Source organism: Sinohyriopsis cumingii, chromosome 10 (genome assembly GCF_028554795.1).
Source record: "Sinohyriopsis cumingii isolate HCF-2022 chromosome 10, ASM2855479v2, whole genome shotgun sequence".
NCBI classification, from domain to species: domain Eukaryota; kingdom Metazoa; phylum Mollusca; class Bivalvia; order Unionida; family Unionidae; genus Sinohyriopsis; species Sinohyriopsis cumingii.
This window is the reverse complement of record NC_142970.1, coordinates 51,008,218-51,021,960: the sequence shown is the minus strand read 5'-3', so window position 1 is coordinate 51,021,960 and position 13,743 is coordinate 51,008,218. Positions and strand designations below refer to the sequence as shown.

The following is a 13,743-nucleotide window of genomic DNA, read 5'->3' as shown; positions in this document are numbered from 1 at the left end:
AGTAGCTTCCTGCGGGTCAGTGTTTTCCCAGGTTCTTCCTTCACGAAATATAGTGACCACCATGTATTGTCCATCATGTGCTTAAAAAAATGGCATTAAACCCACAAACCCTAATTCCTGACATTGATAAGTGACAAATTTCATTTGGACATTTTGTAGAGACTTGGAAGAATGATCTCTGTTGGATGGCAAATATTTATTTATTTGATAATGGTTCAAATTCTTAAGGAGTTTTTAAATTTTGCATGGAAACTTGAAACTTTTTGAAACTATATTTAAAACATGATTCACAAAATGAAAGATGGACAAGCATATGCAGGATCAGTCATATTTACAAATCAGGAGCATTGGGAATTTGCTTTATTCAGGACTGTTAGATTTACCTATAGTATCTACAAGCATCAGAAGTAATGGGTAGTGCTAGGAGAATAGAAGAATTCTAAACGAAGCAGAAATTACGTAATCATTGTGGAATAGATTTTGGTTAATTTGTCTTCATTTGTCCTTTACTGCCTGTCGATATTCATAGTTCAGGATTATTTCATTCTGTATCCCTGCTTTTGCTGTAGGATATTGTGATACTCTCCATCTGACCATCTGCAACTACGTATTCTTATAAACTGCTGGATGGAAATTCACCAGTTTGAGTTACATTGAATCCCACATGATGAAGATCAGCAAAAGAGGTGTGATTTTGGACCCCTTTCCATGGGTCCCTATGAGGGGTTCATATGTCAGATAAGCCTAACTTGCATTTATGAATATTTTATTACCATATTTTATATATGCATCTAAAAGATGGAGAACAGGCATGTAACCAATTTTGAGTTACATCTTCTGGTGGAGGCTATGGGTGCATTATGAGATGCATTGGCAAGACATAGAAGTAACCCTAGGTATTTGAGCTGCACAATTCATCATGAAAAAAACCTGCTTCTCTCTCATTACAGGCAAGGATTTTATCTGTGTACAATCCATGGATGGAACAGTTTCAGTTTTTGAGCAGGAGAGTTTTTCCTTTAGCCGCTTCCTCCCAGGATTCATTCTGCCAGGACCCCTTGTTTATGTGACCAAGATTGATAGTTTTGTAACTGTGTCATCATCTTGGCAGCTTGAATGCTACAAGTAAGTGGTCATTTTGATTAATTGATCTCTTTGCTAGCATTCATAAATGATATTTCTTCGAGTGTTTAGTTTCATTTCAAGACGTTCAGTATATAAAGGGGTTACTGAAACTTTCCTGGTGGAAAGGCACTTGTCTTGCACATTGCAGCTTGAAGGAACAATTATCTTCATGTTGCAGTTAAGCTAGACATATTTTGTAGGGAAAAAATTAACTGTAACATTAGTATTTTCAAGCTAACTTATATGAATAAGTTAAGAATAGCAGCTCATATCTATGGTAGGATAAATGCAGGGAGTTTCAGGGGCTGTTCCAATTAAATCTTCATGAAGTAGGAGAGATGTCACCTTTTTAGGATATCGACCATTTATACAGAAAATAATCTAGTTCAGACAACATCCCCTTTGAAGAAAAGAGTAGACTTGTATTGCCCCACTAACAGGTAGATTTAAATGAAATAGCCTTTTGGCCGCTGTCTGAGATTTTAACTTTTGTATTTTGTTTTACAGATACCAAGTATTAGCTGTTGCTACAGATGCCAAAACTAAAGAAGAATCTCAAAATATAAAGAGCGGAAAACGAATAACTGTAAGTTTGTTTATTCTAGATTTAACCCACTTACAGTGCAGTTAATCTATGGATTGCATTTTCTCCATGGACTATATTCCCTGATCTAATTAATGTTTTTAGAAAAGCTCCACTACCTCATGAATCCATCCCTCCCAGAAAAATGTTTTTCCTATTTTTATCATGTAAACAAGGGGAATAACTCTTATTCACCTTATTACTGCAAGGTAGCTACCCATCAACTCATTGTTTCCACTCCTATTGCAGATTGAGGGTTTTTGAATCCCCCTTAAGGTCACTAAGATGAAATTACTGCACAAATATTTGAGGGTGTACATTGTGTTGACAGTAAAATAGTATAAGTGCACTGAAGTATAGGAAAATAATACATTGGCAAGTTATTTTTTACAAAAATATTTAACTTGTTTGCATCTGGTACTTCAGAAAAGTATTTCTAATGTACAGACACACTCAGTAGTAAGTTATTTAACAACTCCAGATATTATTAGTTTTACCGTTGTCTGTGATATATCCATTCATTAGCACAAGTTTGTTATCACTTCTTCCCCTGAACCACAAGAGGATTGCCATGAAACTTTACAATCAAATTCGTCCCATGTCTAGTTGGTCCTGAATGAAAAAGGTGCTGCGGGGACATCCAGTATTACTACCACATTAGCCATGTTGAAAATCTTATCACTATTCATCCTGAAAGGATGATCATATCAACATGGGGTTTTTACTTAGAGACTTGTCTAAATCATCCTGAAAGGATGGTCATATCAACATGAGGTTTTTACTTTTGTGATTTTAAAAGATTTCATATAATGTCTTGTTGGTATTAAATGAAGACAATGCTTGTCATTGTAATTTATTTATAAAGCACATAATGTCAAGATAACAGTTATTCAGAATTTAATTTGGGTCATGACCTTGTCCTTGTGGCCAATCTGCAATCTTCCTTTTTAAAGGCATCCTTGAATAGGTCTCCAGAATGTAGATTTGATTAAAATGGATCATTTTTTTATACAGAAGTTGGTGGAAAATTAGAAAGATCAGTTTCTTCTTTCATATGCAAGGTACTGACATTTTTGTTGTGAAAAGTAATTACATATACAAATGTATCCTAGCATCTTTTCTTTGCTTTGACAGTGTATTAATAGACCATTGTTTTTATCTTGATCTATGCAAAAATTGTGGCCAAATGAAAATCATAAAAGTTGGACATAATCTGTCTCTTAACTTCTCCCATTTCTAACTTTTAAACATGTGCAATACCTTGTTGAAAATTAAACTTTTTTGACAGTAAGATGAGACAAAAATTACTGAAAGATTTTACTGTAAACAGAAATAACACCTGGAAATCAAGGGTTATGTGCACAATATTGTCTATTTCGTGGGAGTCATGTACTGGAATTACATATTTTCATGGATTTGATCTATTTTGGTACCAAGCTTGCATCAGGTACCTGTCATTTTGACCCATTTTAGCATCAAGCTTGCATTGTGTACCTTTCATTTTGACCCATGTTAGCATCAAGCTTGCATTGGGTACCTTTAATTTTTACTGATTTTAGCATCAAGCTTGCATCAGGTACCTGTCATTTTGACCCATTTTAGCATCAAGCTTGCACTGGGTACCTTTCATTTTGATCTGTTTTAGCATCAAGCTTGCATCGGGTACCTTTCATTTTGACTATTTTAGCGTCAAGCTTGCATCAGGTACCTTTCATTTTGACCCATTTTAGTATCAAGCTTGCATCAGGTACCAGTGATTTTGACCCATTTTTGTGTCAAACTTGCATCAAGTACTTGTAATTTTGACCCATTTTCGTCTCAAGCTTGTATCAGGTGCCTGTGCTTTTTGACCCATTTTATTACCAAGCTTGCATCAGGTACCTGTGATTTTGACCCATTTTTGTATCAAGCTTGCATCAGGTACCTGGACCACTCCAGTGGTCTAGTAGTTAGAGCGTCTGCCTCAGATGCGGGAGGTCATGGGGTCGATCCTCGGTCGAGTCATACCAAAGACTTACAAAAATGGTACTAACAGCTGTCTTGCTTGGCGCATCATGCTGCATGCCTGCGGCATGATACCCCAGTGTTAGACATCACTATAAACTGCCACACTGCAGACATCGTAGCGATATGACTGAACAATTGTTAAAGCCACATTAAAAATCCAAATCACACACACACATCAGATACCCGTGATTTTAACCCATTTTAGTATCAAGCTTACATCAGGTATGTGTGATTTTGACCCATTTTTGTATCAAGATTGTATCAGGTACCTGTGATTTTGACCCATTTTAGTATCAAGCTTGCATCAGGTACCTGTGATTTTGACCCATTTTTGTATCAAGCTTGTATCAGGTACCTGTGGTTCATTTGTAAAAGTGTAAACAGGCTAGTGAAGAAGTGTACTATGTTGAATGTGATGAGGACATGGGCAAATAACTCTTGCAGCTTACGCATCCCACTAGCATGTGTTTGGAAAACATTTTCCTGAGCCCTGCCGTACACACATTTGATCCCTATGCAAGGCCTTTTAGAAGGAGGTACTGTCATATGGCACCTGGCAGAAAATGGCAGTCATGATGAAAAGACAACAGTGAATTTTTTCATGACAAGTGACACAAAGGTTTTTCATTTATTTTAGTGTTAAAATAATAGTAACATTACCTATTTCTTGTTGATTGATTGAAATGGACTTTGTCACTGTTTAATTACTGGCAAAAGCATCGATGATTTTACTTGAAAATAAGACACCATGCATCTCTCTAATAAAAAGTGTACTCTGCAGTTTGAGTTGTAAAAGCTACTCCAGAGTTAGAAAGATTACATGAAATGTGCCATTATGCCCTTTTGAGTAAGCAGTGTATTTTACAGTAATGTTTAGAGTCAGTTAAAGTTAGATAACAAGTTGGCCAGGTCTTCTTAAAATTTATCAAGAAACATAGGTTTAATTAGGCAAAAAAGATATCTTAAAATGTCATTCAGAATTTAAATGCATTGAAAATAAATGGTCAGAAAACATCCATAAAATATTGTAGGTGACTTTGTAGGTTTGTACAAGTGATGCTGATATGCCATCACATATGATCATGTTTGCTAAAAAAAATAAACAAGTGACTTGAATTAATTTGACCAAAATTTACAGAAAGCTTTGTGGCATAAAGACTTTACACAGTGTAACATTCATGTGAATTCAGGTCTGTGGTGTGGGTATTTTGTTTAACATGTGATTGATTTATAACAGAGTGGGTTATCGCCAGCTGGGAGTCCTTTAATAGTGTCGTCAAGGTAATTCACTAAATGACCAGATAGTCTGAGTCTGTAATGTCAAGTTGGATCAGCACCTATTAAATGAATTACACCGTTCATTAACTACACTCAAGATCTCTTCACCATCATGAGAGGTCAATACACTTTGTATGTACTGTACCACACATTGATGCTATGACCAGTGTGGATGCGTTCTGTTCAAAGAAGTAATCAGAACCTCCAATACATGAATCCTGTTAAATTTGGACTTCATTACTCCATTTTCTACCAGATAATTGTGCAATATTCTTTTATATTTATATGCATCATGTGATAGTAGAATTTTAGATAAAATAGGACAGCTTGGTTGCATGTGTGCTTTGAGAACACCAAGAGTGCAGCGTACTTTCAGAGATGTCACTAGATCTCTTCTTTTTTTTTCCAGCCGGACTGGGTATTCAGCATTGGGGAACAGGCCCTAGACATAGCTGTGGTAACCTATCAACAAGCCTCACCATTTATAATGATTTTAGGTAAAAATTATTTTCATTTTCATCACATGTTCTTGCATGTGGGATGTAATTTGATAATTAAAGGAAAGGTAGTAATTCCAATGATTTGAAAAGAGTATCTAAAATATTGCATGTAATTATTGGCTTTACTGGTCATAGACATATAGAGCTTAATGGAATGGCCTGTTTGTCATCCATCCCTCAGCTAACATAACTTTGATATTGCCCGCTCCTCCTAAACTCCATTGCAGATTAACGTGATCTTTTTGGTCCAAAATAAATTTCCAGTATGGCCACCATGGTTGCCATCTTAAAAATCTTGACACTGCTCTTCCTGAATTCAGAATCATATTGACATATTGACAGGTTTCTCGCGATGCCTAGTTGGCCCTGAAAGAAAATAATGCCATTTAGACATCCAATATGGCTACCACAGTGGCAAGCATGACAGTTTTGTTATTACTGCTCCTACTAATCAGAAAGTCATTTTGTCAAAGGGTTTTCACCACAAGACTTCTTGCAATGTCTTGTTAGTTAAAAATGAAAATGGCACTATACGGACATGCAGTATGGCCACCACAGTGGTCATCTTGACAGTCCATTTATTGGTACTGCTTCTGAATAAATGGTAATATCAACATGGCGTTTTTATGTAAAAGACTTTTTATGATGGCTAGTTGGCTCTAAGTGAAAATGGTTTTGCATCTGACATCCAGTATGACCACCATGGCACCCATCATGAAAACATTATCAATACTCCTCATGACTGCAAAACAATTTCATCATGCGAGTTTCACCAGATGACTTCTTGTGATGTGTAGTCAGTGAAAAGGGTGCCATTCTAACAACCGATATGGGGATCATGGCAGCCATCTTGTAAATATTGTTGCCATGACCCCTTATGAATGCAAAGTCAAATAGACATGTGGTTTTCATGAGAACACTGATGATAATGTCTGTTTGGTCCTAAATTAAAATGATAGTAATTTATCTCCAATATGCAGCCAGCCAGGGACTCTTGTTATTTGCTTTTTTAAATTTGCATGTAATGCAGGTTTTGAAAAGTTCACATTTGTTGACTATTTCATATTTCACTTTAATAAAGGGATTTAAAAGATTTCTGTTTGTTATAGGAGAAAGAAATCTCTTCTGTGTCACTGAAACAGGGAGATTGCGGTTCATGAAGAAATTTGAGTATGACGTATCTTGTTTCTGTCCCTATTCCTCTGGTAAGTCTATAAATTAATATCTGTTACTGTTCTAATGCTTTCCTGTAGCTCTTTAACAGGCTTATCTTGGAGTGTTTTAGATCTGTAATACAATAGATAATTGCGCTATTTCATGTGTAATGTAGCATGCTTTTCCTTGTAAAATGGACTGCTCCAGTGGCCTAGTGGTTAGAACATATGCCTTCAATGTGGGAGGTCATATGTTCGAACCCTGGTCATGTCATACCAAAGACTTATAAAAATGGTAATAACAGATGACTCAATAGGCGTTCAGCATTAAGAGGTTAGTGTTAGGACTAGTCGGCATGGTGTCAGGATAATGTGACTGGATGGGACATCATGCTACATGTCTGCGGCATGATGCCCCAGCGCTAGATATCATTTTAAACTGCCACAGTTGAACATTATGTTTTCCATCGATGCGTTTTTAATTACGTTTTCCATCTTTACAATAGCAGTTATTGATATTTTGTTACACCTTACTGAAAACTGGTCAATCTTACGGAAGAAAATCAGCTGCCTTACTGGGATGGACACATCAGGGTTGGCAGGTCTGTGAATGCAAAAATAGATAAAAGCAAGAAAGAGTGCATCTCTGCTGCCCTTGAGACATTCTTTATAATGTAAAGGCCTTGAAGTAAATTCATAATTATTCTTCCTTATTCAGACTCATTGGAATGCATAATTAAATTTTGACAGGAAGCCTTGAGTAATACTGAGACTATCATAAAATAAAATACATATAAATATGTATCAAAAGAAACAGAAGATTTATTTCTATTGATGGTTAATTCCATCATTTTTTTATAAAAAAATTATTTATCTTAAAACTGCTATGTGTAGACGGTACTTTTGTCCTTGATGTTGAGATCAGCTTGGCTCTATATCATTTGCTGAAATATAGGTCCACTGTAGTAGTAGAAAGAATGATGGTCAAATTAGTCTTATAAAGCATCACGTGTACGGTGTTTTCAAATCAGGTCTTTAATACATTGTTTGCATTTTTAACAGTGACAGAGGGGGCAATAAACTACCTGGTGGCGACATACACAGAATCCCTGATGATATTCCAGGACAATTGTTTGAAGTGGGCTGCAAAGCTGGAACATGTTCCAGTACAGATCAGAGTTGGAGCCTTCAAGTAAGTTTTTGTCTTAAAAGTTGATGGGAAAAAGTTACATAATTTGTTTTAATTAAGTGACTCTTTCAAATGAGATTGACTTATTATGTGGGGTATGTTGTTTTTCAAAATAAAATATCTATTAATATTTTATAAAGAACAGGACTTTGTGCTGCTAATAGCAAAGTCTGTTCTAGCATTCATGCAAATTTCTTTAAGATTGTCCTTTTATTATCTCATGGAGTTTATGCCAACACGTTATTGCCAGACTCTCTTTAGTCTGAATTTATTTGCTGCATGATAATTAATGTATATAATGTGTACTTGAGACTAGTAAAAGCTTTGTAGAAGTAAGCTATGTAATTCACGACGATGCTTAACCTTATGCAAGCCCTACGTTACATCCTTAAATCTCCCATATTTCCTTCTTTTCCAAAAATTTCCCCCATAGTTGTCATTTCTCAAAGAAATTCTCACATATAGTTTTAGTTGTATTTGGACCAAGTTGGGATTGGGCTGCAGACCAGGCATATAAATGCCCTCATACTTTATCTTTATGTGCACACAGTTATATATATTTTTGTTTAAATCAATTGCAGAATGTGAAGAAATCAATTCATGCATTTTGTTAATTAGCCCTATAAACACTAGACACCCACATAGACAAACACACACACACACATATGATTGTATGATCAGATAATTTTTTTAATTTTTAACAGATAATGTACATTTTGCTTGTTTTCATGTATTGCATGTATTAAAATCCTTGGTTGAAAATTTGCTTTTTGATTTGTTTGCTTGCCTTTCTTACTGACTAACTAGATGTTTGCATTAAAATGTTACACATGTTTGCTTTTCGTAAGTGGATTTGAAAGTGTCATAGTTACCTTGAGTGACTCAGGGATACTCCATTGTTCATAAAGACACGGTGTCCTGTTCATAAAGAACAGGACACCGTGTTGCAAATAGCAAAGTCTGTTTTAACATTCATGCTAATTTCTACAACATTATTCTTGTATTATCTTATGTTCTGCTTTTTACTGTTTAATTTTATTATCACTGGTTCAGAAGTGGAAGGTTGTGGGTTCGATCCCCAGCCAAGTAATACCAAAGACTTACAAAAATGGTACTAACAGCTACCTGGCTTGGCGCTTAGCATTAAGAGGTTAGTGTTAGGACTGGTTGGCCTGGTGTCAGGATAATGTGACTGGGTGGGACATGATACTACATGCCTGCGGCATGATGCCCCAGTGGTAGACATCACTATGAAGTGCCACATTGCAGACATTGTAGCGATATGACTGAAGAATTGTTAAAGCTGCGTTAAAAATCCAAATAACATCACATCACATTATCATCACTGGTCGATAAGAAACCTTTTATCACTTTTAATAATCCTACATATAACCTTTTGTATAGTGCTAAATAGCCTAACAGGCAGGGTTCCCACTTTAGCAGGAAATCGGGAAACATTCGGGGCAAATGATGTTTTTTTTTCCCTGCCGTGAAAAGTCCTGGAATTTTGCAAATATTGATAAAAGTCAAGAAAAACCCAGGAATTTTCTGCCACCACTTGATGCCCGAAACAATCACATAACTGAGTTGTAACTAAACTGACCATGAGTTACATTTTTCGAGTTCTAACCAGAATATTCAAAGGGTGCAATAAGTATCATTTGGGTGCTTGCAAAAAAACACATATGCTGAGTCAATCCAAACACTCAGTCATTTAAATTCGTCTAGTAGACTTTTATTTTCAAAGTCAGCTTGATATCCATATCTTTCTTTACGTGGAAATTATGAAAACCACTCTAGCATCACAAGAGGCAAATATCGTGTTGGCAAAGCATAGCCACTTACAGGATGGCCTAGCAAACTTTAAATGTTGTTAGATCGAGTGATACATGCATGAAATGGACATGAAAATTACTTATTGTCTCAAAAATTGTGAGTATTAAAATCGGAGTTGATGAAATGTGACCTGTACTCATGATTTGCATTGCTAATCGCATGATGACACAAATCTAGCAACCCACATTTACAAATGTTGTAGAGAAAAAATAAAAAAATATTAAATGAAAGTCGTATACTGGTTGTAATCAAAATGCAAAAATGAAAGAACACAAAGTTCTCCATATTTATATATTCCGAGAACAACTTCTGGAGTTTTGTTGCATCACGGGACTCCCACATTGACATGTGCTATCTGCTTGATAAATAAGACTGGCCAGATTGCTGGTTTTTACAGAAAGTATCTGACTTTCATTTAATGTAATTGAATTTCTCTACAACAACATTAAAATGGAGTTTGCTGTTGATATGACGTGACTAATGGACTTTCAATTTCATTGTTTGAGATTCGTGAAGTAACTTGTAATGCAGATGGCAAGTACCGGGTCAGGTTTCATCAATGGTGTTGTTTGGTCTAGTCTGTCAGCAGAATAAAGACATAATGAGAAAATAAATCATTTTTCTATCGTTTTCATGCAGGTAAAAATCAATATAACATAAGTTTAATTTTTCTTGGCCTGCTGGTAAGCGACTACCATATGTTATTACCACACCGCGATGGCAAATTCCAAATTTTCAATATGCAATTGCAGTGACCCCACACTTCAACCTAAATGGCCCAAATGTGTAAAATGGGGTGGGAATATTCTGGGGAAACCCGGATTAGAAAACAGACTGCTATTTGTTTTAGTGCAAATTTGTAGTCCAAAATGTTGAATCTCAGAGCTGAAATGAGAAAATGTTGTCCCTTGTATTATATATTAAAAAACTATTTGAGCCCCTTTTGAAAATGTTTTTTAAATGATGGTTTTTTAACCAGATCTTCTTTAATAAGTAGATTAGGGTGTTTGATAAATCTTGCTTGGGATTTTATTGGCACAGATATTGGTTTTTTCACATATTGTAATAGGAAATGTTTACTTTCTATAAGATGCATATATATATTGCTGTAGAATTCTTTAGAATTAAAGGTCTGAATGGAAACAAAACTAATGTATGTTCGTTATGTTGTTCCCACTTGGCAACATAATGCAGGTCAGCAAAATAAAGTTAGAATTTTATTTTGTACATTGAAATGACTTTACATGCCAATTTAAAGGAACATAATCAAACTTGTTTCATGTGATACATTTTGTGTTTTTGTACATGATCATCTTTTCTGGCTTAGATGTCATGTTTTATAATCTAAAATGTTCTTTAATTCCATTCAGTAATGGTCATATGTGAACCATGAAAAATTTAATCTCATCCCGGAAAAACCCAGGAAATGACCTGGAGATTTATCTTTAGAAAAGTGTGGGAACAGTGATGATGCGCCATAAAAAATCAATCTTATGTTACAGGGGGCCAACACGTTATTGTTAAACTCACTTTAGTCTGAATTTATTTTCTGCATGATAATTGAAGTTTATAATGGGTACTTGAGACTACTAACAGCTTCATTGAAGTAACCAATGTAATTCACAATGATGCTCTACTTTTTGCATGCCCTATGTTATTTACGTCCTTTAAATCACACGTAGTTCCTTCTTTTTGAAGAATTTCCACCACAATTTTCAGTCTAGAATAAATTCTCAAATAGAATTGGTATTGGGCTTATCAGTGCCCTTATGCATTATCTTGATGTGCACACAGTTATATAGTTTTTGCAAAGAAAATAGCAGAATGTTAACACTATAAACATTAGACACATACATACATTCTCTCTCTCTCTCTCTCTTTATAAATATATATATATATATATATATGGTTGGAAATTTTCTTTTGATTTGTTTGCTCGTCATTCTTTCTGATTAACTAGATGTTTGCATAAAAATATTATTGTTTGCTTTTCTTAAGGGATTTGAAAGGTGTGATAGTTACCTTGAGTGACTCAGGGATACTCCAGTGTTCTTATCTGGGGACAGACCCTGATCTGTTCATCCCACCCCCTTCAGAGTCAAGGGAGCTTAACTATGCAGAAATGGATAGAGAAATGATGATACTACAGAAGAAGATAAAAGAGAAATCTGGCAAATCAGGTACACAGGAATAATTTTGTTAAAGTATTTGGGATGCCGTATATTTTTTTTCCTAACCATTGGTGTAGGGGTATATGGTGATATTTGTTGTTGTTGTTGTGGGGTTTAACGCCATTTTTCAGCACACAATAGACAATACTTGACGGCCACTATTAATGGTGGAGGAAGAACCCAGGAAAACCCCGAAAGAATCACCAACCCACAAGAAGCTACAGGCAAGCTTTCTCACATACCAACATCCGAATCCAAGACTCGAACCCACGCAGACAGAGGTGAGATGGCAGTGATCCGTAATGGACATCACTTTAGACCACTCAACGATATGGTGACAGAGATGCCCATCTGAATGTAGGTGAGGTGGTTCCCCCAACCTAACTTTAGTTTGCTGTGGATTTTTTCCTCACCTATTAAACATTAATAGAGGCAGAAGCCTATCGATTTTGTGCTACTAGGACCAAAGTCAAGGTCACTGCATCATTAGTCACAATTCCTTTGCCTAATTTTCATCAAACGTCATAGATAGACTATTTATACAGACATCGGCAGATCCCTGTTGATTCAAAGACCAAGAGGTGACAGGTCAAGATCACTGGAAAGAATATTGTAATATCTTTAGTTTATGCTCGATAAGTGGAGTTTCAGGTAATCATCACTTTGGCAGAGACACCTCCCTATTGATTCTTGACACTGATGAAAAGGCATATAAAGAAGCTGAAGCTAGTCCTGAAGTCAGCTATTTCCGAATGGAAGGATCCATATACTGACTTAAGATATGATATAAATCAGCAAAATATGAAAACTCCGAAAAAAAGCTTTGTAACATAAAATCTATTGTTAGAGAGTGGCATCCCACATGTAAAACAAATCACAGGGAAGAAGTGGTGTTTCGCCAGTCACATACAGAAAGACATACATACCTTGACTAGAATGCATACCCAGCCAGTGTCCATCCATGGTAAACACATTTTTTTTATTTTATTGACTTCTGGCCTGTTGGACGGAAGATTTTTTGTGTGAATGCAGCTTAGAGACTCTGTGATGACATACAACCAAAGAAAATGTTAGAAAATTTGAAGGAATGCTGTTTCTGCAACACATTTTGACCCTATATTTTAAGGATTATAGATGTTTTTAACTATCTTTTATTTTATGCGCACTTTTCAGAATTGTAACATCTTTATCTTTTATTTTTTTATGTTGTTGTTGTAGGGTTTAATGCCATTTTTCAGCACACGATAGGCTATACATGGCGGCCAGTATTAATGGTGGAGGAAGAACCCGTGAAAACCCCGGAAAGAACCACCAACCCATGAGAAGCTACAGGCAAGCTTTCTCACATACCTACATTGGCTAAATCCGAGACTCGAACCCACGCAGACAGAGGTGAGATGGCAGTGATCCATAACGGAGAGCGCTTTAGACCACTCGGCCACTCAGGGTCCCTTTTATACTGTAGTAATTTGTGTTTATATTTAGTTTGAAAGGTTTAACTTCCTAAAGGTTTTTAAAAATATTTATATTTTAAATATTTATATTTTTACCTTTCATTGGCAGCATATAGCCATAGTGTTGTAATGTACTGGTAAACCCCAGTGCATACATATTCCTAAACTCAGATTTCAGATTTTAAGGTCTTTAGTATCTTCATCTACTATCTAGAGTTCCACATGGGCAGTCTCCTTTCCTCAGTTTGTATCAACTTCATAGGTGCATTATATATAAGGAAGGATCATTCCCAATTGTGCCTGCTATCAATAGATCAAAGATCAAGGTCTATTACATGAAATTGCTAAATGGTATTGATTTTTTTTATTAACAATTTGTAATTGCTTTGGACAGTTGTGGTGATCACACATTCTTTTGATGCATATTTTTTTATCATTCTGTTGTA

The 13,743-nt window shown here is 35.7% G+C and overlaps 1 protein-coding gene across 1 annotated transcript in view; it reads left to right on the top strand.

Moving 5' to 3' along the window:
* LOC149790139 (protein PTHB1-like) overlaps positions 1-13,743 on the top strand; it is an 82,159-nt gene that overhangs the window by 17,887 nt on the left and 50,529 nt on the right. Inside the window, exons 6-11 of the mRNA XM_089972119.1 lie at positions 951-1,125; positions 1,633-1,711; positions 5,403-5,490; positions 6,603-6,698; positions 7,710-7,839; positions 11,671-11,852. Of these exons, the coding sequence (XP_089828245.1) occupies positions 951-1,125; positions 1,633-1,711; positions 5,403-5,490; positions 6,603-6,698; positions 7,710-7,839; positions 11,671-11,852 (750 nt within the window). The remainder of the gene's footprint in view (positions 1-950; positions 1,126-1,632; positions 1,712-5,402; positions 5,491-6,602; positions 6,699-7,709; positions 7,840-11,670; positions 11,853-13,743) is intronic.